The sequence below is a fragment of the Pseudoliparis swirei genome, chromosome 2 (genome assembly GCF_029220125.1).
Source record: "Pseudoliparis swirei isolate HS2019 ecotype Mariana Trench chromosome 2, NWPU_hadal_v1, whole genome shotgun sequence".
Classification (NCBI taxonomy): domain Eukaryota; kingdom Metazoa; phylum Chordata; class Actinopteri; order Perciformes; family Liparidae; genus Pseudoliparis; species Pseudoliparis swirei.
Window position 1 is genome coordinate 5,218,795 of NC_079389.1, and position 25,600 is coordinate 5,244,394.

Consider the following 25,600-nt stretch of genomic DNA (forward strand, 5'->3'; position numbering starts at 1 on the left):
CTCTACAGAGAGTCAAGGCAAAACAAATAGAATAGTAAGTATATATAAAATAATATTTAAAAAAAAGACAAACTAAATTAGGAGAACCAAATAACTGCATAAAAGGACAACATCACTTAAAAGTGATTTAAAAGAAGTTACTGATTCTACTGATACTGACTTTTTCAGCAGTAACTAAAATTAAAATAACAGTATATCACCCCCCCCCCCCCCAAATAAAACACTCCCACATTCCTAGATGTGACCAATGAGAGAAGAAAGAGGAAATCAAAAAAATAAAATAAAAAGATGTGTGGGGGGTTACAGAACGTTTCAACATTTAACTTGGACATAACATACATACATTGGTAAGAACATTAAAACAAACTTGTTAATGTGTCATAGAAGTTAAAATGTGGCACTTTAAATCATGGGATGTTTACAGGAAGTGCTTTTTGGTTCCATCGTGACATTATTTTGACACCTGTGTGTCGTGAATATATGAACACTCTATGCAGGGAAACACACACAGAATGATTATGAACACAGCTCTTGTTTTTTATTGTCACAAATTAATATTATTTTTATTCACTGTAAAAGAAATATGAAAAATGTGCTTGTGAGCGTAGCGTGAGGGCTCTGCATCCATATCAGATCAAAGAACACCAGAATACATCATCACATTTAAGAGAGATCTATATATATATATATATATATATATATTTCCCTCTCAAGGAGACCTGGTGTCCAGTGAATACGTCTTTTCCCTCGGCATCCTTCCATTTCCGAAAAACTTTCCCCATCTCTGCAAAACGCACGACCGGTTGTGAAAAGTTTAATTAGGAATTAGTTTCGCCCGTCTCGTGTTTGTCCACCACTTTATTCAAGCTTATTTCATTTTTCTTTTTTTACGTCTCACGGATGATTTCTAGCACGCGGTGGCTTAACGATGTGTTTAATCCCAAAGTCACAAAGACCGTTTTATGCAATCTGAACACTCGAGCACCTCGTTATTGAGTTATATAAAAGAAATCCTCGAGCTCTATGTAATTACACACACACACACACAACGGTGGATATTCAAACGTTATCTGAGGCTCCGGTGTCATAACATTCAACCTTGATTTAACTTTCTTTCCACTTGGCGGTGAACATCTGGCTGACGGTTTGATTGATGTTAGCGGGCAATCAGAGTGAGAGGGTTCGGTGTGTGTGTGTGTGTGTGTGTAAAAGTTGATGAAAACGCTCTTATTTCCAAAGATGGAAAACAATTATGCTTTAAACTCATGGTTGTTTTTTCAGTGATGTTCCCCCTAGAGGGCCTTCACATACCCCATAGAGGGCCTTCACGTACCCCCTGAAGGCCTTCACGTACCCCCTAGAAGGCCTTCACGTACCCCCTAGAGGGCCTTCACGTACCCCCTAGAAGGCCTTCACGTACCCCCATTTGCTTTAAGTATTAATATATCCATGTGTTCTTCTCTGCATTTAAAAGCAACAACAAAAAGAAACAGTAATTAAATGTCTTTGAAACTCAATAATGTTGTCAGCCATGTTAACACCCAACCATAATTATGTTTCTGTTTGAGTTCACATCGCAAGAAAAAACAAACCCCTCTGAACTCTGTGGAGCCTCGTCTGTCTCAGCCCGGTTCCCTGCAGTAGAGTTTATTTTTTTCCAACTTTTGACTTCGCTATGCAACAAAAGTTTTTGCTCATTTCACTTCTTCTCTATATTTAACATTATCTCCAAACTAAACTACACTAGATTGTTAATTTCAACCCATTTAAAAAGTCAGGAATGTTTTTTTTTCTTTCAGTTTTCTCGGCGCTTCACTAAGTATAACTCTGAGTAAAGCAAAGCGTGGGAGGCACGTACGTACCGGTGATAAGAAATGAAAGCAGGACCTCGGCACTCACGCTGCCTGGCCTGGTGTTTAATGTTTAACTGCCCTGCCCTTGTTGGTGGGAGGAGGCAATGTGTGTGAGGGGAGCGTTGGCGAACACACACACTCCGCTCCGAATGAGGTGAAACCAAAACGACTCCGGACTAGAACCTGAGACGACCGTCATCGGGACTCGGGAGATGTACAGGAGACTCCTCGTATTTTCCGAGTTTACACGGTCATGAAATTATCCACCTGCTGTGATTTGGAGTTTACCTTCGACGTGGATACGCTCCGGGGGAAAGAGAAGTCTTCAGTGTCGGTTTGTTATCTTGGAAAAAAACGTGTCCTTCTTGGTCCTCGCCTCTAACCCGCGGAGACTTCGCCCCGGCCTGACAAGCTAACGGAGAAAATCAATAAGTTGGAGAATCAGAGCTCAGCGCTCCGTAAACCATGAGTGAGGAAATGGAGATAGCGGAGGAGAAAGATTGGAGTGAGCTCGAACCCAACTACCCCGTCAAAATCCTCCTGACCGTCTTCTACAGCGTCGTCCTGGTGACGGGCATCGTGGGTAACTCGGTCACCATCCGAGTCACGCAGGTGCTGCAGCGCAATGGCTACCTGCAGAAAAACGTCACCGACCACATGGTTAGCTTGGCGTGCTCGGACTTGTTGGTGCTCCTCATCGGCATGCCGGTGGAGCTCTACAGCGCCATTTGGTTTCCCTTCTCGTCGGCGGGAGGCAACGCGTCCTGCAAGATCTACAACTTCCTGTTCGAGGCCTGCAGCTACGCCACCATCCTCAACGTGGCCACGCTTAGCTTCGAGCGCTACGTGGCTATCTGCCACCCGTTTCGCTTCAAAGCCTGGCGTGGGAAACGCACCTCGGCCCTCATCGCCTTCGCCTGGCTGGTGTCCGTGCTCGTGGCGTTGCCGTTGCTGCTGGCGACGGGAACGCAGGGACACATTCCCTTTCTGGCAAACACCCCCGTCCAGAATCTGACCTTCTGCACCAACCTGAGGGAGCGCTGGGTGATGTACCGGGTCAGCATCTTCGCGTCTTTCATCGTCTACATGATGGTGTTGATCTGCGTCGCCTTCATGTGCTGGGCCATGGTCCTCGTCCTTCAGAGGCCTTTAGGATTAGAGGACGGCGCCATCAACGGAACTCAAAGGGCGCCCAAGCACGAAAGTTCAAGGATCAAGACGGCCAGGAAGCAGACCATCATTTTCCTTGGTAGGTCGTTAGTTTACTTTCCCCCTTGGGTCCAATCAAACAAATGATTTTAGAGCTCTCTGTGTCCCAGTTCTTTGGAACTAAAGTGTCCATATTTGCCCGTTGGTGGTGTGTGTATCTCGGCGATGTTCATATTTTACCACAGTGACTCGGGTTGTTTGGACGTGTCGGACAGCCTCTCCATCAGCTCTGAAAACACCACATTGTGTCTGTGTGCCTGGGGTGGAAGTGAGAAAGGCTATTTTCAATGTTATGACCATTTACGTGATTGATTTTAGACACACACACACACGCATGCACACGCACACTGCTTTTGTCAAAGGATGAGAGAAGTGAAGACAAATCTTGCGTTAGCAACCGCTGCACGTTGTCTAGTCATAATGTGGTGATGCAGGACTAGTCACTACATATTTTACAGCATTATTGTAGTCGTGAAGGCAGTTAGAAAACGCTCCCACAAAGATTAGTACCAAATAGAACAAATACAACTCTACCCTGAAAGAAGTCGAGCAAGAGAAACCGCACAAAAGACCTCTCACAGCAGGTTGAGTGCCAAAACTGCCAATAGGTCGTTCAACCCAGAGAACATTTTGATCATGTCCACGATAAACAGAATGTGAGCACTGACGTGGACATCCTGAGCCCATCGGCACCACCTCGGTCCAATGGACATCCGCTCTGTGGCATGGGACATGATAAGGGATGGACTCAGGAGATGTTGACGTCTGTGTTCCACACTGATGTGCACAAGAGATAGGACAGACGCACTCCCTCAGCCCGGAGTCAACGACCACGTGCACACACTGACGGGAAGCAGGACACACAGGAATCCCTCACTTCCTCACACTGGTGAGGTAAAGCTGTTGATGGTGAACTCGTTCCTTAAATGTACAAATGCACAGTCAAAAACAGTCTCTGATTCAAAGGATTAAGAAAGGGAATACATGTCCTTGTTTCACCAACAATATACAGGAATATATGCAGGGATTTAAACTTTTAGATTCACAGTTTTCTCCACCGCACCTTTTCCTCTGCTCTCATCAACTTGTTTTTTTTATAGCAGCAGGCATCTGTTGTCTGATGTCGTGCTACCTGCTCGGTATTAACTCCACGCAGACAATGTGGTGCACTTCGCAGCTAAAAAAGCCAGGGAGGTTTTTTCTCTGTGTGGTTACCGGAGACCGGACGAGAGCAAAGGTGAAGGGAGAGTAAATATTTGATTTAGATTTGTTCGGTGGCCAGAAGCACAACGTTAAATGATTGCTAATGCTGAGCCTTGTCTGCCTGATGTCTAAATAGGCTGTCGTTAGCCAACGCTTTGTCACTTGGTTTGCTGCATCACCAAGTGACCCAAATATATATATATATAGATATATATATATCTATATATATCTTTACTGTGTATATATATCTATAAATATATATCCTGTGTATAAATATAATATATATATATATTTATATATGTCAATATATATATACTGTGTGTTTATGTATGTATATATATTATATACTGTATATAAATAAATATATATATTTATTCGATTATATATACTGTATATAAATAAATATATATATATTTATTTATTGATATATACTGTATATAAATTCACTTGTTTTGGTGCAAAGGTACCGGCTTCCCAGACAGAACATGCCAATGTTTATACTTTGGGAACACGCATTGGTTCATCTGTGCTGACATATCACTGCATTCCTGGGAGATCCATCACCCCACATCCTGTGTGTGTATTGACACACACGCATACACACACACACACACACACACACACACACACACACACACACACACACACACACACACACACTGCATGATGTCATGTTCGTGACATTGAGCTTACTTCCTCCAGATACTCAGAGCTGCTCTGCGGTTTCTGATCACGGCGTTGGAATTCATTGTGTACTTTTACAATCTCACATAATTCAGGGTTTTGATTTCCTGCCGATGGCCAATGAGTCACGCGGTTGTTTGTGACTGCTACGAGAAAAAATGACGTAAATTAATAGGTCATTATTATTATTATTTTATATATATATATGTTGAAATTCTCTAAACATCTCAACAGCAATCTGACCAAAAACAGAATCTGCTTCATGTTGTTGTCGTAAGAGACCATTCAATAATGTATTATTATTCCCCAAATAAATCCCCAAAGCTGGAGCTTATAGCGCTGTTCATTGTGTGTATTCGTGTTGGCTTCTCCAATGTCACAGTGGGCTAGGAGAGTATTCAGACCCCTTTCAAATGTTCACTCTTTATTCCATTGCAGCCATTTGCTAAAATCAAAAAAGTTCATTTAATTTCTCATTAAACAAAAAAAATCTTCGAACTTACTTTTACTGTAACGTAGAGTTTTAATACAGGACTTTTAATACTTTTTATTATTTATTAAACGTCACGTTTTCATTTATGAAGACCACATAATGAGTCTGAGAGGTATTCACAGAGCGTCTTCATCTCTTCAAGAAGTCCGCGATGCTAAAATATGACCACATGAATCATCCTTTATGGAAAATGGAAAATGAAAAAGAATGAATCATCCGTTCTTTAAAATGAAGCTGCCCCTATAGACTCATACTGTGCTGATGATATTCCTGCATTATGTAATCGGTTCACTGTGAAACGTTAACGCCGCTCAGGCTGGAGAGTTTTCATGAACTCCAGACTTTGCTGTCGCCCATTAAGCCACAAGACAGTTTAAAAAAAATGTCCCACGTTATTCTGTTTTCCTCAGCTTTAATTCTGTTAAACTAATTAAAAAACACATTACCTTCCGTTACTTCTGTGAATCTATCCATTTCATCAAACTACCCTCATCTTCATCAACCCAAAGCGACATCACAGCGGTGTCAGCTTGTAGGTTGTCTCTCATAACTGTGATGATTGAATTCTCAGACTAAAAAGTCAGATTTTCCAGTACATTCACAAGAGATGATGAAAAAAAAAAGGATAACTTTATAGGAGGGCATTAAAAGGAGCTGTATTTTTTTTTTTTTTTTAAAGACAGACGCTGGTGGTCAAAAGAGATGCGGCACAGGTCGAGATGTCCCGGTGCATATTATGAGTCAAACTCCAAAAAAAATGTCAGATCCTATACTTCCCATAATGCAAATGTGCCTGAAACAGATAGGCCTACCATGTGTTCTGTTAATGAGGCCCATCATACTTTTTAAGACTCTAGGAACCACAAGTAGCTCTGCATTCAGTGAGCGCACCGGACTGGTAACATGGATGTTGTTTTATCTTGAGTTCTATGAGCTGTTTTATGTCATGATTTGACATTCAAAATGGTGCTTGATGGCTCAAATTTAAGGCTTCACAAGGTTACATTTTTAGTCCGTTTCCCAGCAATCAAGAGTTGGATCATAAATGACAAAAATCTCGAGGCTTTTCCAACATTATGAGTGAGACGGGAGTCATTTTTCCATTAATTCAAACAGTTTTCTGTTTCCAGTCGAGTAATATTAACACCAACAGTTATGTGAAGAGCTTTGTAGCGGTCAGACCGGCCGTACTGTCAACACTGTACTGTAATATATATATATATTTGTATGTATATATAGTTATATTACACATGTAATTGCAAACAATTCGGTCTAAAAGAAAAAGACAGCACTATAGTTCAACGTTAAAGTTTAATTAAAATATTAAGTTATGAATCTTAACCCTCAGTCAAACTGATGTAACGTTATCTGTGAATAAATAAAAAACTCTTTGTGCTCGTTAGATCCTCCAGACCAAATTATATCTCATGTTTAACCGCTCCGGAGACGTCAGAGCCAGTGGAGCATTTAAAAAAGTCCTGCCGAGATCAGGCTGCTGTCGGCGGCCACACAGCGCGCTGACCGCCCGGCGCTGTGGAGTAGAGCCTCAAATCTACGGCGCAGATCTTTATTGGGCTGAATCATAACAAACCGACCACAGATTTGATTTTTAAACTACTAACTTCTCGCCTGAAAACATCCTAAAATTACATTCCGTGACTCAACAGTATAGTATTTATAAAAAGTCATCAAGTCTCCTCTGATGCATCCTTCGGAAAGTGGGAGGATCAAGTCACATCCGGGCATTTTGACCGTGCTTTGCGAGAAGCGAACTTTGAATGTGAACATGTACCCGGGCTGAGACTGATGACGTTACACAAGTCCACGAGGACACTAGTAGAGGAAAGTACGCACAAGAACGCATATTGAGAAACGCCGACCTTCTGTCTCTACTTATTAGAGCAGCCTGATTATAAAGAGTTGCAGTTTTCTAAATCCTGACTGAAACTCCTCAAATGAACTAATATGATGTCGAAAGTCACACAACTGGTGTGAGACCACTTCCTCAAGGACCTTAGAGAGGAAGGGGGGTTAGAGGTCTGAAATGAGCCAACACCTCTGGATGTGTGTTTTCTTTGTATTTGCCGGCAGCTAGCAGCCGGGTTATCTGGAGTGACAGCAGATTAACGCACAAAGACATTTTATTTCTCTTTTGAAGTTTTAGGTCCTAAAACCGTGTGGATGATGGCACGGTTCAGGAGTGTTCGTCCGAGTCTGCATCCTCGTGTAACAGCGGCAGGACGTCCCGGGGAACAGCGTAGTCGGCCATGTTGGGGAGCCCGGACACCACGCAGCAGCTCAGGGCACTGCGGGAAATGTCCATGTCACAAGCCTCCGTCCACTCAGCGGTCAGCTCGTCGTAGCTCTCCACGTTGCAGCAGGTGGTGTTGCCGTTGTAGCCCCCGACAACAAAGAGACGATCGTCCAGCACTTCGATGCCAAAGTTGCTGCGGGGCGTCGCCATGGGCGTCACTTCCTGCCAGCTGTTGTTCACGGGGTCGTACGCCTCTGCAGTGTTCAGACGGTTGTTGCCATCAAAGCCGCCAACCTTTGGGACAGCAAGTGACATATATGGTGAAAGAAAAGAAACTCACACTCAACTCCTTCTGATTCATCTGTTGACTGAACGTCACACGAGTTTCAAGTGAACTTACTGCATACACGAGACCTGCATATGCAGCGGTGCCAGGTCCGCTGCGCGGGATGCTCATGGGGGCGATCATCGTCCACTGGTCGGCCCCCGGGAGGTAGCATTCAGCCGTCTGCAGGCACTCCGTCCCATTGAAGCCCCCGCAGATGTAAAGCTGGGGAGAACAGGAGGGGTTCAGTAAAGAATCACTTCTTCTGGCTTCAACTCCTTATAAATTATACCGAGATCTTTCTACTCTAGCAGGATGATTCCCATCGCCCAACTATTGGTGTCGGTCTCTAATATCTAATACGTTGCATCATCTTCGTCAAGTTTCTTTAAATCATGATTACAAACCTGAGACAAGCTATAAACAAACTGTCTAAAAAAGAAAGGGCATTCTTGTTTATGTCAGTGCCGTCCAGATAATAAGTGTTTACATGTTTTCTTTCCACTTGACCATCCACATACAAATTAACCACAGTGTAGTGACACACACACACACTAACTCACACATGCACCTCTTTTCACTTCCATGCACAGAACATCACACATTCTCTAGAGAGCCCATAGGTCTCTGAAGACCTTCAGTCTGACACACTTCCCTCTGGCCAATTACTCAATGCACCTCAAGACATCTGCATCAGGTCCCATGGAAACAAGGTAACCAACAGGTACACATTTACTCTGTTGCCCTTAAATAACTCCCAGACACTTTCCCCCACCACCTTGTTGTGCAGCGTCGTGCTGCTGGCGTCGCTCCGGCGCTCTCGCATCGGCGCGATGAGACTCCACTGGTTGGCCTCGGGCCTGTAGCGCTCGGCGCTGCAGAGCCGCGAGTTCCCGTCGAAGCCTCCCATGGCGTAGACGCATCCGTCCAGCGCGGTGACGCTCACGTAGCAGCGGCGGTGGCACATGGGGGAGGCCTCGTGCCAGACGCGCGTCCTCAGGTCGAACCTGCGCACGCTGTTAAAATGCTCCGCCCGGTCGAAGCCGCCGACGCAGTAGAGGCTCCCGTTGAGGACGGCGGTGCCGTGGTAGGCGCGGAGACGCTCGCAATTGTTTGTTATGTTCATCCAGTGGTCGGCGCGGAAGTCGTACGCCTCGATGCCGTTGGTTGGATTGCCGCCGCTCCAGCCTCCGATGGCCAACAGGACGGCGTTCGGGAGGCGAGGGCGGAGGAGAGGGTTGCTGAGCTGAGCAACAGAGGGCCTGCTGGTCCTGATGTGACCGATGGCCTCGAGGACACCCCGGGCCATTGACAGGCACTCAGTGCTGGTGCTCACCAGCTCATTGGACAGAACCTTGAGCCGCATGTAGTTCAAACTCGTCAAGGCCAGTCGCACCTACGCAGAGAGAAAGGGACAGGAGTGTCGAATCGAATCTGGTAAACGCCATCAGCCAAATGCTGAAGGTGCAAGTCCAAACATAGTGACCGAAGGTTATCATACCTTTGGAAAGAGCACCGCCACGTGTGCTTTCCGTGTTTCGGGCGCGTGGTCGATCCAGCGAAGGACGGCCTCGAAGGCAACGCTCTCGTTCCTCACGTTGAGGTCGTCTCTTTCGAGGATGTCGATGAGCTGCTGCAGGGACAGCTGCAGGAACTCTTCGTGGCGAGCCACCTCCTCGAAGTGCTCCACCACGTAGCTGTAGGCCCTGCGCTGCAGCTCGGGGCAGAAGACGATGTCGGTGAACTCAAAGATGCCGATGCAGTTGTCCGCTCTGAGCCGCTCCCCGAGGAAGTCGCAGCAAGTCTGCACGACGCCCATCACGTTGAGATGGTCAGCCGCCAGCAGCAGCTCCCGCACGTTTTCTGCAGTCACTGAAACGGAGCCGGTGTACGCAAACTCAATGATGAGCCGCATGGCGTCGGGAGACACTCCCGGTATGACGAAGACCTTCTTGTCTGCTGGGCAACAGCGTACGAAGAGATCACTGAGGGCGAAACATAGAAGCAAAGAGTTGGAAACAGACTTCAGATCTTTGAATTTTTTATTTTATTTTATTTTAAATTTATTTAACCAGGAAATGCCTCATTGAGATTAAAAATCTCCTTTACAAGAGTGTCCTGGCAAAGACAGCAGCAGCAGCACGTCACACAAAGTTCCATACAATACAACATGAAACAGTGACAGACAATATAAAAAAAACCGAAAAACAAAATCACAGCATGAATAAAACCAAAACTAAGACTCAAGTCAACACAACCCAGCTCACACAGGAGCACATACCTCCGTCATATAAAACATCTACAGCTAGATGAATTTCCCTCCAATAAAATCGACACACGACCCCGTTTAGTATGAAAGGGGAATTATACAACACGTTCACCACCGGACATCAGAGTGTAACTTGCAGTAAGAATGTCTCAAATATTTCATGTTACATTTTGTATTTAATTTTGTTTTGTGATCTCAATTCATCTCCGTGTTGTGCAGCTTCTCCGTTGTGCGTTGAGTCGAGCATCTCAAGTTGCATTAAAGTAATCTGGTCACTTTTCTGAACACACAAAATCCTCAATGCTACTGTGTTGATCTGCAAATCTAGTTGCTATGGAACTGAGGGAGCACTGTAGCATTCAAATAATAATAATACAACAATAATCATAAATAACTGCACTCTGCAATCAATGTAGCATACAACACTTCATGGAAGTTAATAATTATTGTTGATTAGACGTTCACAAGCTTCAGATACAACTCACATGAAGTATTCGCTGCATTTACACAGGATGACCCTGTGGACGTCGAACGCCACGTTCTCCACGTTGATGACCGCGTCGCAAAACTGTCCCTCCAGACGGAGGTCGTTGAACACGGAGCGCCTGGGCGAAGGTTCGGCCTGGTCGCTCATCTCGAGTTCCTGGAGTACGAGAGTTTCTTGAAGGTCGACTGGTCTCTTGGGTCCCGAGAGGTGTTTTGAGTCCATGGAGATAATGTGAAGGAGCAAGAATTCTAGAATGGATTCATATCTCACCGACCAACTGACGTCGTCCAATTCAACCGGTAGACTGGAGAACACTTTACTCATTTAAATATTGAAGCCACAGGGGGCGCACGGGAGAACATGTTGGGACGCGCGTTGAATACAATTGCAAAACATAACACACAACACAGGATCCTGTCGACCACGTCAACACGGCCACGGTCCAAAGCGGTCGGCCTCCCATCCACACCTGTTCTCATCAGAGAAATTACCTGAAGGCCTTTTTAATGTTACCGTGTCATCCTGTGTTCAAATGTAGGAACTTCATGTCCCAGTTCACCCGGTGTTTCCCTCAAAGATAGCAGAAAACAACAGAACTACCTTTAGGCTCCAACACACCGGCCCCCGAATGTTAATGTCAGGAGGGCAAAAACAATTCAATACATACAGGTAGACCCCTAGTGGTGCTCAAGCTCCTCCCCTTTCCCCCTGGATGAGGACAGTGCCCTTTCTGCTGGAGACACATTGTTTCTTCATTAATAAGTATTTAAGAATAAAAGTTACTCTCTCTGTCATCAATTCCCGCCAAATGTGTTTTGATATCTGACGGGGAATTTATTTGAGTTCTTGTGGGAATATCGACCGACATGCTCCGCGGCGCTCACAAGCCCAACACCCAAGGATAGGAAGTTGCGTATGTGTCCGCTTCTTATAGAAGACGTTTGCTCACTGCTCTGCCCAGCGTGATAGACTTAGTTTGCACATGTGCAGATCGCACCAGTCCTTCCAGAAAGGTCTTGAGGACTCTTCCTAGTAACCAGGAACTTTGTGACGCTGGAGCATTTACAACAAGTCCAATGTCTCCATGAACGAGACTTTCTTTCCATCCTCCACCTTTACCGCTCCTTTAGCAAAGGCAAGTATTCTTTTAGCCAGAGCTTCCAGAAGAGGTTGTCCTGAACTTGTTTCCATCTTCTTTTGAAATTGAGACCTCTCAAACAGTCCAGTGTTTTTACTGTTAACCCTGGTGGCAGTAGCGGCGGGTAGTCTCTCCCACACAGCGGGCGTTCACCAACACACTCCAACAGCATCAGGCGGGATGGCTGATAATCGGAGGGAAGCATATCAGTCATTTGGTTTTTAAATTGAATGTATTATTGGATTATTTTTTACTAAACACACTAAACACTCACACGAAAACAGTCCTGTGGTCCACATGCTCTACAATTTAAAGTCAAAATAATGTTTCAATTGTAAAATGTTTATTTAACTCTAAATAAGTAGGAAATCACAAAAAAATAAGAAGTTAAAATACACTATGTTCTATCAGTTCCCAGGAGTGTATATATATATATATATATGTATATATATACATATATGTGTATATATGTATGCATATATATATATACATATACAGTATATATGTATGCAAATATATACATATATATGTATGCATTTATTATTATATACATATATATATATGCAGGCACGTGCACAGATAGAGCCCTAGTGGTGCTCAAGCACCAGCCCTTTTGCCCTGGATGAGAAAAGTGCCCTTTTTGCTGGAGACACTTTTTTTTCATTCATCAGTATTTAAGAATAAAAGTTACTCTCTCTGTCTTAAACTCCCCCCAAATGTGATTTGATATCCGACGGGGCATTTATTTGAGTTCTTGTGAGAATTTCGCCCCGACATGCTCCGCGGCGCTCACGAGCCCCCCCCCCCCCCCCCGCCGCGCCCCTCCCTCCTCCTCCTCCTCCTCCTCCTCCTCCACTTAACCCTCTTGTCGCCTTCGGGTCAATTTGACCCGATTCAATATTTAACCCTCCTGTCGCCTTCGGGTCAATTTGACCCGATTCAATGTTTAATGTCGGTGTTCTTCCGGGAGTCAACAAACAAACATAAAGTACCTCACACTTAAACTTGGAAAACAATATTAATTCTAATAATTTTCTGGAGATTTTAATAGCTGGGGTCATATTGACCTCAAGGGTAAAATATGTTAGTAAATATAAAGGTAAGAGGAGGGTTAAACATTGAATCGGGTCAAATTGACCCGAAGGCAACACAAGGGTTAAGGGCTCGATCACACCAGACGCGCCACTCAAAAACGCGTAGCCCGCAAAACCATTGATTCCCTATCATCATGGTACGGCGCGACTTTCAGACGCGCCTTTTAAACGCCACGCGGCGCTGTTTTTTTGCGTTTTTCAGGGGCGGTTAAAAGTTAAAATATTCTGAACTTTAAGCGCGAGGCGCGGAAGCGCGCCGCTCATCAATGTCACACTCGGCCAGGTTTTTGACAAGGCGTTTTTGGTGCGGCTGCGTTTTTTAGAGTCGCGTCTGGTGTGATCGAGCCCTAAGGGCTCGCGCAGGTTTCCTCGCGCCACTAAACTGGTGCACCTCCTTCTCCTCTGACCGCAGCACCAGACACACAGGTCCTGACGGTGTTTGTCCCCTGACGTTGTTTTGTGATAAATCAACCACAACATTAGCGCTGCTGAAAACATGACGTCACAACTGGTCGACGTTTCCTAAAAAAATAAACAAACAAAAACTCAGAAATCCATGATTTCAAAGCCTTGCAGCTTTACTGACGTCATGTTTGAGTGAGAGAGAGAGAGAGAATCTTTTTTGTGTTGTATGAATGCTGTTTAGACATATTTGAAAGTATGTTTATAAATGTCACGAGAATTCACAGCCAGAAAATAGGAGCTAAACTATGCTAGCTCTCGGTGTCATGCTATCCTTGTATCTCTTTGTTTTGTCTGTTCCAGTCTTACAACGATCAATCTTATAGAAAACGAACAACACAGCTCAGCTAAAATAGTTTTATTTAACAGTAAAGTAACAACACAAGTGATCCAAACTATAGTTTCTCCTCTTCATCACTTTCAAAAACACATTTTCGCTGCTTCTGAATTTCTTCTTGGCTGTTGATGACGATCAATATCGCTCATTTTGAAAATGAGGTCAGAGGGAAATACGGATCTGTATCAGACCAGCAAGGAGGGCAATACGTGGCTGGCATGACGACCCATTATCCAATCAGAACGCTTGTACTGTTGCTATATAATAATTCATCTTTATTCATAAAGAAAATGTAAGTTAGCGGTCTAATCCTGCCCAGAGGAAACGCAGGTCGAGGACAGCATCATTGGTGTTATGCTTCAACTTTGTCAGAATTTTTTTTTGGCAATGGGTGCCCTTTTTTTTAGGTTTGAGCACCTGCCCCCCAAAATGTCTGTGCACGTGCCTCTGTACACCTCACAGGCACTTTATCACTTCTATCACAACTACTTCAAAATTCATAACCACTCAGTCCTCATGAACAACAACGCCAAGCAGCAATAAACCGGCAACTGGCCTCCACAGGCGTCATTATGGAATATTACATTTGACTGGATATGACTGGGGGGGGGGGGGGTGACGACACAGTCTGCTGGCGTCGACAGTATTTCACTCCCTCCCTCATTGGCTGCTGGTTTTTTCTCTGCATCATAAATAATCTACATTTGAATATTAATCGTTATTGCAGTTTGCAGGGAGAAAAGATCTGACGCCCGCACTCAGTGGCGTTGATGTCGCTTGTGTCCGCGCTTTTCGGCCGCTGCTCCGCTTTACCTTGAAATAACTTTTAATCCTGGTTGGGCTCGCTGACTTTTCAGACTAATTAAAAGCAGAGAACATCTCTGCTAAGTTGCCCACTCATCACATCGGGGACAGAAAGTTAATTGCTTTAGCTCGTTTTTTTGTTTTTAGAATCATCGGGAGCCGGCATTTGTGAATTGAATATTAATTCTGTTTTGCTGCCTCTGACCTTTGACCTTTGACGGGCTATTTGTGATTGGATCTCTCTCGCTTGAGGCCAAATAGATGTGAAAAGACTTGAGAGAAACTAGAGAGCGGGGACGTGCCGTTGTTATCCTTTAACACTTTTTGTCAAGATGTGTGCGCTTGTTTTGAATCAATAATGTGGGTTTGACTCAATAATTTGGGTTTGACTCTATAATGTACATTTGACTCAATAATGTGGTTTCAACTCAATATTGGGGTTATGTCCTTACAATCAGACACATTTTTTAAAGTAATGATCTGAAAAGACCCTTTAAAGTACTATACATTTATGTATTTAACATTTTGTTTCGCTCCATTTGCACATAACCCTTGTATACATAGTATAACGCTGGCTGAGTCTAGTTCCAGTGTGTCTCTCACAAACACTCAAAAAAAACGATTCAAGCCCTTCTTAGAGGTGATACATTTAAATATTGTTTGATACATTTAAATAAATCAATTACAAAACGAAGATATTTATATTGAATGGGTGTAACACAAAATGTATGAATACTTTCATTTATTAGATTTATTTAGGTTAGATGGTGTGCATATCAACGCAAAATAAATGTGTTTCATTGAGGACTACCCTTTGCGCATGCGCCAGCTGAAAATCAGTTGTTTGCATGAGGTGAACACACTTTCATGGCTGTACGGTGGAGTAGTGGCTAGCACTGTCGCCTCACAGCCAAAGGGCTGTGAGTTCAATTCCCAGTCGGGGCGTTCCTTCTGTGTGGAGTTTGCATATTTTGTTAGTTAGTTAGTTTATATTTTGAGTTGGACAAACACAAATTAATTTAATTTAATGAATATCGTTATTTTAATTCAGATGTATTTGATACAAATGAGTTGGACTAACTTAATTACATTTTATTACACTGATGTGCTAAATTTGAGTTGGAGTTGCATGTAATTATTGGATGAAAAACCTGCCAACAATTTAATTGAGTTCATCCAATGAGTCATTTCTTTGAGTGCAGCCTGCTACATTGTGCTCGAGGCAGTGAACACAACACACAGACCAAAGGAGTTCTGCTATCACCGCTACAACTTCAGGTACCCAGGCAGTAAATCTCTTAAAGGGCCACAGACGCACTTCTAGTGACCTTCAAAAGCTCCACCAGACTCTCCAGCTTAGAAACAGAGCGTTTGACAGATAGCTGGTTAGCTCGGCTCTCTACATCGTGGCGTTGGCTAAACTGAGAATACACCTTGGAAACGACGCAACGGTTGTCAACTAACTCCTGAAAATCAACCGTAACAACTTGACGCCTTCCCATATTGCATCATGGAATCTCTCGGTGTGTGTTATCCTATAATGAAGGTCCATGACTTTCTTGGCCTCGTATTGTCTCACGTGCTTTCCTGCCAGCGCCGGTCCATAACTCGTGAAGCGACAGCCCCATTGCCACCCACCGACCTCCTTCGGATCGATGGGTCTTATTTATTGCGTTTCACTATCGATTACTGCCCCCCCCCCCCCAACGGCCTCTTCATGCTGCTCCCGTGGCTTCTTTTCCAACCCGTTCACTATCAACTCATCAAATGAACCTCAGGGAGGATTTGTGGAGCCTCTTTGGACAGGTCCTTGAATGCACCGCTCTGTTCCTCCTCCCTAACCAAGCGTGGTTAAGCAATACGCTCCAGAGCCTTGTGGCCCCTCGGAAGCTGACAGAGCTAAAGGCGAGCTGTCCGGTGAGGGACAGCCTGGGAGACAATCCTGTAGACGGGTGTAGACTTGATTCTTCAAAGAATGTATTTTTTGCCTACTTTCGGCAACTTGAAAAAAGTAACATTTTCATATTATCCCCATATGAAGTTGATGACACAATGCCCAAATATTATGTCCAATATTGAATGTCCATTTATTTGGTCTCCATTAATCCAATGTCCCGTGACAGTGTGTTCTCTGACGATGGTCTTTGACCCTCGTTGGGTGCTGGAGTGAGTTTATCGAAGAGCTGCACGTCGTCACAGCGAGGTTGCCGAGGATGGTGATGTGTAACCAGAGGAAGATTTACAGGCTTGTGAAACCAAAACAATCTGCCTGAAAGACGTTAAAATGCTCAGAAGAGTTGGAGGAAAGGGAGGCATCACACATCGTCAATTCATGTATTGTTAATATCGAAATATTGATAATATTTAGAAAATAACACGTAAATGTCATTGATTATTCACTTTATCCTCATTGTCCTGTTTTTTTTTTTAAAGAGCATCTTCTGCTGTTTACTGATGATGAGGTAAACCTTCACACACGTGAGCACAGACTGCAGTGATGCTCCCAGCCTCAACACCTGGAGGAGAGATTAAATGGACTTACTGGCCTGGCCTGCACTCACTGGCAGCACATAACTCACCTGGCTCATGTATATCCTCTGTTGTAAGAACAATGATTCACATTTCACGATGTATTGAAGTGTTTTTTGACACATTCATAGCATTGTTTCTTGTTGGTTAAAAATTCGGAATTATCTCCCCGTAGATAAAGTAACGACAAATTAAAAAGGCGTAAAAGTTTGTTCAGCGTCTTTTAGAAAATAACAAAACATTTAGTTTTTCTTCCCTGAGACAAGCAGCAGCCGGTCATTGCCTCTCCGACACAGTATGATTTCATGACAATTAACTAGGAAAAAAACAGAGTGAGAAATGAGCAACTGATAACAAAAAAAAGTTTAGTCACACTGCTGAGCTTATTTTCAGAAATCTAACACAGCAAAGCTGCTTTCTTCCTGTAATTCGGGGGAAGAGGGTCTTTGTCATGCTGGATGTTGCTGACGATAAAGACTGAAGGCAGCAGTGGGAGCAGGTGGTTGGAAGAGCTTTTTAATGTCCTTGGGACGCAGCGCTTCAAGGAGCTTTGCCTCAATAAAAAATAAACCACCACAAAAAAAACCACACTGGCCTGTTTGATCACATTCAGCCTAAAGCAGGGGATGAGAGCAGAGGATGTGCCCTAGACTATGAATGATGACTCACAGTAACATGCCATTGCTGCTCATGCTTCCTCACAATTACACGCACAGGTTTAGTACTCATTTTTTATCAGTGTATTAATGATTAACTTGGATTGAACCGAGCATTCTTCAATGCCTTGTAAGGCAGAATGAGATAAGATAAAATAACACAACGATAACAAGACTTTACAAGGGCTTGTTCAAAGTGACGAACCCACAGAGTGTTTAACCAGCGGAGCATTTAGCAGGGTCCTTATGTGTCCTATGTTCCCCAAACCGTTCGTCCCAAAACATTTAGGACTCACTGTGGTCATCTGCATAGAGCTTTATCAAGAGATTTATTGCAGGGAAAGCCAGAAATGAATGATAGAAAAGGTGAACAGGCATCCACAAATCTATGCCTGCACTCCTATAGGGTCCTCCTCGGACATTGAGTCAGCCATTTTTGTCTGAAGTATATTTTCATTACCGTTAGTCCCAATAGTCCAATACGGACACTTGGTTATGAGCCCATAGCGTTCAATTAGGTTCAGGCAAAAAAAGCATAAGGAAAAAAATCGGGGTTTGGGTAAAGAAAAAGTTTTTAACAACCTGGTAATGAGGAGTTCAACCCATAAATGAGCTGAATGGGGAGAGATCATTGGTCTGTGGGGAAAGAACGTTTGTCAGGAAATGATTATATCCTATGTTCATTTCAACACGCGTTTAGCACACTTACCTTGATTTACTATAATTCTCCCACGAGCAGTATATGTCATTTCAACATTTCATTTTTTGTTTGTTACAGTTAAAAAAAAAAAAATAGTTTCGCGAACTTAAGAAATGGTGACTCTGCACTAGGAAATCTTGGCACACACAACTTCGTCACGGCGTGATTGTAAGTGGCTGTAGTTTTTTTTTCTTCACGGATTGAGCACCCAGTAGGTGAGCCGTAAACAGCGAGAGACCTTCACATAAAGTCAAAGTGCAAAGTACAAGAGCGATACCATTAGCATATTAATTTACGACATTGTTGATAAGCACTCAGGTCATCCAAGACCAAGTTATTTAACCTCGCTGCTCACTTGAGGGCAACTCCAATCAGATTTGTTGTCCTTTTATCGTCTAATTATATTCTTATATTCAGCTTTAAATCTTATGAGTCGGCACCACAATGAGAGCATGTACACAACAGATGTTGTAGGCCAGCTCGTCTGACAAGACGATGACAAGATGATTTTGCAAACACATAGAGGAAGAAAGAGTAATACCACCCCCAAGAAGTTTGGGTACACGGAACATTGCCTTCAGTTGTTTGGAGGTTATGTAACTGTGACACGCTGTCACTATATATACAAAGATTCCAAATACAATGAACAAACAACCACGATAACAGTAACTTAAAGTACAATTAAGATGTAGAAACATGCGTACATAACTACATACAAACTAAATAAATATGAAATAGGAAGGTCCATCTTTAAAGGGCTTTTTAAATTAGTCATGCAAAGTGTGGAGGAATACCTATCCATTTAAATTAGTGGTGTTTTCATTTTACTGGAATAAAGAGTAACACCACCCCCAAGAAGTTTGGGTACACGGAACATTGCCGTCAGTTGTTTGGAGGCTAACTGACACGCTGTCACTATATATACAAAGATTGCTATTACAATGAACAAACAACAACGATAACAGTAACTTAAAGTACATTTAAGATGTGGAAACATGCTGTCTGAGTTAAGCCCAGCCCATCTGGCTACTCAAAAACTCATTATAATGCAGTCGATATGCCAAAATTACAATCTACAAAGAGCTTCTTTATGCTCTGTGTGGGTGTGAATCATCCGCGCTGGCTCAGTCGACGCTCTGCTGACAGTGTGTGTGGGTTGAAGGGATGTTTGTACTCGATGTCGCCGGCTTTGATGATGTTTGCCTCCAGCGCAGGTCGCTTAGTATCCACAGGATCGTCTTTCAGCTCAACTTCACCCAACGTCTCGAGAGAAACTCTAATAAGATGGCCGCCGCAATATTTATTAATTTTATCGGTCTGCACGACGTTGAGTCTCTCTTTTTATTATTATTTTCCCTCACCTCTGTGGTTTGTATTAATGTATGGCTTTAACATTTAAGTATATTTAAGTGATTAAACACGTGTTAATTATTTGGTATTTGTATGTATCAGCCCTGAAAGAGCTGAATGCATCAATTGAAAATATTGTTTGTTAAATAATTAAAATGGCTCATAAAACTTGACATTTTAATATGTAATCATTTGGTAAAGACAACAAAGCAAAAAATATTCATCACGAATAAATACATTTTAATTTTACTCTTCTTCCCTCCCCCCCCCCCCTCACATTTTATCCTTCAATTACTCTGTGTTCACATTTAATCCATCATCTCGGCCACTGCACATTTTTTTCATCGATATTTCTTTGACCAACTCATCAGAGATTGAAGTCAAAGTATAAAGCTATTTTAATTAAAGTATTTAATGATGTATTTAGTGATAATTAAGGTACAATGGTACATGTAGTGATGAATTATATGTATAAATAAACTACATATCTTGCTTTGCATTGTGAGAGGTAATAAGTCACCTTTATTTCCTTAAATCATAGGAAAGTATATCTTCTGGGCTACGGATGCAGAAATGAATACAATAAGCAAGGGAAGAAGATCCTTCTGTCACGGCGGGATTTAGGGTGGACCCAAATGCACGACTCAGGAGACAGAAAATGCTCTTAAAGATCTTTTACTTAAAGTATTTGTCAAGAACGGAACAGACTGAATAAACAAACAAACAGTGGACCGCTCAAGGGCTTGGTCTGAGAACACAAAACAATCTGGCAGAGGACAAGTGGAAGTGAGGGAGCTAAATAGTGAGGGACTAATGAGGGGATGGGCTGCAGGTGAGAAGGGCGTGAGGACCAGGTGAAGGGAATTAGGGACTAACGAGGTGATCAGAGGCAGGTGAGGGGAGTTGGACTGACGAGATGGGAAGCAGGATCTGAAATGACAGGATAGTTAGTGACAGGATGAAAACAACTAATACAAAAAGGAAGGTGGGGAGCTAAACTGTTACACCTTCCTTCACTTTCCCCTCGTCATGATTTCATCACTTGCTTTTCTTCTCCTTCGTCAACACTTTTCACTCCAGATTTGTCACGTGTTTTGAAATCAATATGCAATCAAGACGGTCTTAAATTCAGTCGTCAGGCAGGCGGCGTCTATAATAAATACTGGAGGAAATTGCTCTCCTCTTATTCAATTTGAATCCACGGAGCCGTTTCCAATCATGAAACTGAAGGGCGACCCGACGGCGTGCCGATGCCCTCTATTCGGAAAGTTTCTCCATCAGTTATGAAAGAAATGTTGTATTTACCAAAGCAACTGCTGGTATTACAGGAGCATGGCGGCCATGTTGGCTTGAGCCATCCCATTACCCCATTGTGACAGGTCTTTAGTTGAGGAGAGATTCATCTGCTTTGGAGACGTTGTTTTATGTGAATTGTTGTGTCATCGGCACTTAGAGAGGTCAATTACTCTAAATATTTTAACGTTCTGTGTCTTCTTGTTCTTTTCATGCGTTCTTGGACAGATATCTCCACATATGGACACGGCTTTTACCCGTGTGTTGCCATTGATGTGTGATTGACAGAAACTCATCTTCTGATTACTCTACGCTGTGGCTGCGTGCATTCTGTTGAGGTGCAGGGTGCTGCAATGCAATTGTTAAAGCATAAACTTATAACAAGCTTATTCCAAGTGTACATTGGATTGTGAGCAGCAGTAGGAAATGGTGAGTTTACATTGTCGGTGACGTAATAATAAAGCTCTGATATGGCTGGTAAAGAGTGTAATCAGTTTCAGTTTCAGTTTATTTTGTATAGCCCAATATCACAAATTACAATTTTGCCTCAGAGGGCTTAACTATCTGTACACATAGACATCCCTGACCTTTGATCTCAGGAAAAACTCACCCCAAAAAATAGAAGAAACCTTCAGGAGAGCAGCAGAGGAGGATCCCTCTCCAGAATGGACAGAAGCAATAGATGTCATGTGACCAGAAGGAATCATCACAGAGTTACAACACATTCAATGAGTATGACAGAGTGTATGAATAGTTGGTAGTCGGCATGGACCACGATCCAGACCTCCATGATCCCCCAGGCAGATGGAGGTAGTAACGAATTCTACTCCAAACAATGGCTCTACTTACCCTGTTCTTCTCGAGCTTGTAGTGCTCCATCGAACTAAGAAGCTCAATCACACACTCCAATCACAGCAAAGACAATTAATTGTTCCAATAATCTGGTTTAATTGCTTTATAATTAGAATACGGGTAAATCCCCCCCCCCCCCCCCCGCTTTAGCGGGGAGACAGTGGCTCTGTGTGTGTCAGAGAGCTCGGCAACACCACGGATGATGTATTCAGCAAGAGTTGAATTATAATAATGATCGTAAAGATTTATAGCATATGAGTGAACACATACACACACAGACACACACACACACACACATTTCAGCTGCATACCCTTCTCTTCGCGGGGACGTTACTGATCTGTGCTGACTCAGTGGCAATTTTCCAGCCGAGCGCTTCGACTGTGATCAACGAGCCGACGAGACCAAATTGAAAAAAATTAACATATATATCCATCTTCAAGAGAGACACGCTGCCATTCCATACATGACGCGACGCCTTGACGGAAGTAAGACCGCCTTGTTGTCGGCTAATCGGCAACGAGCTGCGGCATCACCGACGGTCCTTAAAGTCCTTAAAGTCAAACTCTGAGTTTGAAACCTCCAAAATGCATCACCCCTCAAGGGTGTATTAGAACTGGAGGAGTGAAGAGTGTGATGTCGACATCGTCTTCATGTGCGGGAAGTTAGTGTCTTTTATGAGGGTGAAGGGGAGCCCCCCCATCCCCCACACCGACCCTTTGATCACAACTCCACACCCTTAGAAATATTCACCGAATTTAATTTGCGTTCTTATGATATCTGAATCGTAGTTACGAAACTAACTTTTTTGTTGTTGTGGTTATGTTTGGTATATTTTAATATAATTGAAAAGTGCTTTTCTTGCCTCAGACGTAGAACCAAAACAATGAGCCGGAAGAGGCTAAAAAGAAGCTAACGGCCGTCTAGAGCTACACAACACAAGGTGTCCGTTCACCCTCGTCTACACGACAACAGACTCGACGTGACACGACCTCCGGCTTTTGGCTTCTCTGTGAATAGAGCTCGCCACATTCCCCTCAGCGACGTCTTGGACGACGTCAAATATTTATAAATGTGCCGATGTCTGTCTCACGCCCGATCCGATGCAGGGAGAACGGATAAACACCAGATGAGAGAACGACACAGAGGTCGTCCTGTGTTCTAGAGGTCAACGCACTGGGCTTCACTCTTTTGTGAATGAAGTGGCAAACACATAGCGTAGGTACTCAAAGTGTGTGTGTGTGTGTGTGTAAAGGGGGGTAGTAACTTATGGTCACATGTTGGAGCACCTGCAGTATGGTTATAAAAAAGGAAAAAGGGATAAAATGTTTATGTATGATTGCAATTATTGTCTTTTCTAAAAGGGAAAGAGATGCTTTCTGCTTTCTGGAAGTTTCTGATATCGGCCGACGTGACAGAAGCAGCGCAGCGTCATTTTGAGATAATCAGCCCTCCGCCTGCAGGTCCACCACCAACAGATTTGTTCACATTGACTCACTGAACACTAAATGGGTTGCAGGTAAAAACTCCCATCTGCTTGCCGAGTATAGACGAGATAAAGTATAAACTAGAGCGAGACCTTGGTTCTTCTTGCATCCTTTCCTTACGGGAATAGTTTGACGTCTTTGGAAGATTATTCAGTTACTCTGATGAGACGAGAGCGGTATTCGTCTCCTCAGAAAGAAAAGCACATATGTTCCCCTGCATTTCCATATTTCTTTGCATTAATTTCTCGCTCTTCATCCTCTCGTGTTTGGGACTCTTCTTCCTCAGGTCTCATCGTGGGGTCGTTGATGGTGTGCTGGCTTCCCAACCAGATTCGTCGCCTCATGATGGCCACCGTGCCCAAGTCCCGCTGGACCACTTCCTTCTTCCGGAGCTACGTCACCCTCCATCCCGTGGCCGACTCCTTCTTCTACCTGAGCTCCGTCCTCAACCCGTTCCTCTACAACCTCTCGTCCAGGCAGTTCCGGGAGGTGTTCGTCCAGGTGCTGCGCTGCCGCCTCACCATCGAACACATCAACAAGCGCACGGTGCGCGCCGCGGCCTCGGCGCGCTCCCTCCAGCCCTTGCTGATAAAGTCGCTGCGCCGGAGCAAGGCCAAGAAGACTCCGCCCACTTTGACCACCTTCCACAGTCAGAGTGACTCGGGAGTGGCTTCGAATACTCAGACTTCCCTCAGCCTGAGCGAAGAGCCCGACGCGACTCTCAAGACAAAGACACACGTGCCGACGGAGAGCGAAGTGTAGTGCGCGGTGCAATTTACTGCAAAAACAATGAACAGTAAAACGAAGAACATGTGGCATCGTAAACAAATAGAGAGATATTCCTTATTCTTTATATTTCTTTTACACAGTGGAGTCACAAATGGCATGAACAATTCACGCTCAGCTGATAGCAATCGTGTGATGGGACTCCAAAGTCAGAAGATTATTATACAAAAGTTTAAATATTCAGTTCAGCATGAAGACCCCCCCCCACATCGTTAAAGTAAAAAAAAAAAAAGGTACCCAGAAGAGTTTTTGACTCATTTTTGGATGTTTGTATAGCCCAATATCACAAATATACCTTAGCGTGCTTTACACTCTGGACACGTACGACATCCCTGACCTTTGAACACACATCGGATCAGGAAAAACTCCCAAGAAATAGAAAAGAAAACCTTTCACAGGGAAAAAAGAGAAGAAGCCTTCAAGAGAGCAACAGAGGAGGATCCCTCTCCAGGATGGACAGAACAATAGATGTCATGTGACCAGAATGAATCATTACAGAGTAACAACACATTCAATGAGTATGACAGAGTGTATGAATAGTTGGTAGTAGACATGGACCACGATAAACGAGGGCACTTGTGCACTCATAAGCAATGAGCGACACATTCCTGTTGACTGCAGAGAGTTGAACAAGCTGTAACAGCAGCTCAGTTGACATGCACCGGAAAAAAATACTTCACAAAACTCATTAGCATTTTAGTTCTGGAGTCAGTAAGAGCTTTAAACAAGTAATTAATGTTGGGGAGCCAGCATGAAGTCATGAGGCTCAAGAGAATACACCGGCCCGAGTCACCGAGAACACGCTTCAGTTACTACTCCACCTCCTGTGGGACGGAGCGAGCGGTTTTCTATGCATCGAATGTTCTTTAAACGTTGAAGTCTACGAGGTTGGCATGTTGACTGGCGTAAACATTTCATTAGAAGTCGTATCCTGTGTTTTGTTGTCGGAGAGTTCATCGGATCAATACCGACCAATAAGCAGGACGACACCACGTGTCCCAACAGATTATAATCACTGTTATGCAATGAGTGAGACCGGGCTAACATGTGGTTACATTGAGCTAAAGATTATAGTTATTATTTAAATGGTACTAAATAAAATGTGTGTTAAAATGACTACTTTACCAAGCTTATTGGACATTTGTCATCATGGCTACAGAAAAGAAACCGATGCTTCTTGGGAGAAAATGGGAACGGAACAGCGATCTGGTGTTAACAGGCTGGTTCGAGACCCATAGGTGAGTCAAAGGAGAATTTATTATAGTCGCTAAATTAAATTGTCTTGTATATCTGCAGTACACCTTTCAGCCACATGGAGGAGCCTAAATGCACAGATG

At 43.6% G+C, this 25,600-nt stretch overlaps 2 protein-coding genes across 2 annotated transcripts; one reads left to right on the plus strand and one right to left on the minus strand.

The window, feature by feature from the left end:
* Positions 1-1,983: 1,983 nt before the first annotated feature.
* On the plus strand, positions 1,984-25,379 carry gpr39 (G protein-coupled receptor 39). Its single transcript, XM_056435032.1, has 2 exons — positions 1,984-3,102; positions 23,764-25,379. The coding sequence occupies exons 1-2, from the start codon at positions 2,319-2,321 to the stop codon at positions 24,237-24,239; spliced, it is 1,260 nt and encodes a 419-aa protein (XP_056291007.1). The 5' UTR covers positions 1,984-2,318; the 3' UTR covers positions 24,240-25,379.
* Positions 7,606-12,290, minus strand: LOC130206849 (kelch-like protein 10). Its single transcript, XM_056435059.1, has 5 exons — positions 10,776-12,290; positions 9,523-10,006; positions 8,800-9,417; positions 8,097-8,246; positions 7,606-7,990 (listed from the first exon to the last, which is right to left on the minus strand). Exons 1-5 carry the CDS (start codon positions 11,099-11,101, stop codon positions 7,637-7,639), a joined length of 1,932 nt encoding a protein of 643 aa, XP_056291034.1. The 5' UTR covers positions 11,102-12,290; the 3' UTR covers positions 7,606-7,636.
* Positions 25,380-25,600: the final 221 nt, after the last annotated feature.

What these genes read in the sequence shown, in the direction of transcription:
- gpr39 (XM_056435032.1), top strand. Translation starts at nt 2,319, where the DNA reads ATGAGTGAGGAAATGGAGATAGCGGAGGAGAAAGATTGGAGTGAGCTC. An exon ending in GCAGACCATCATTTTCCTTG is followed by an intron (nt 3,103 to 23,763) that starts GTAGGTCGTTAG and finishes CTTCTTCCTCAG; the next exon opens with GTCTCATCGTGGGGTCGTTG.
- LOC130206849 (XM_056435059.1), bottom strand. Translation starts at nt 11,101, where the DNA reads ATGAGTAAAGTGTTCTCCAGTCTACCGGTTGAATTGGACGACGTCAGT. An exon ending in TGGCGGTGCTCTTTCCAAAG is followed by an intron (nt 9,418 to 9,522) that starts GTATGATAACCT and finishes CTCTCTGCGTAG; the next exon opens with GTGCGACTGGCCTTGACGAG. An exon ending in GCACGACGCTGCACAACAAG is followed by an intron (nt 8,247 to 8,799) that starts GTGGTGGGGGAA and finishes TGTTCTCCCCAG; the next exon opens with CTTTACATCTGCGGGGGCTT.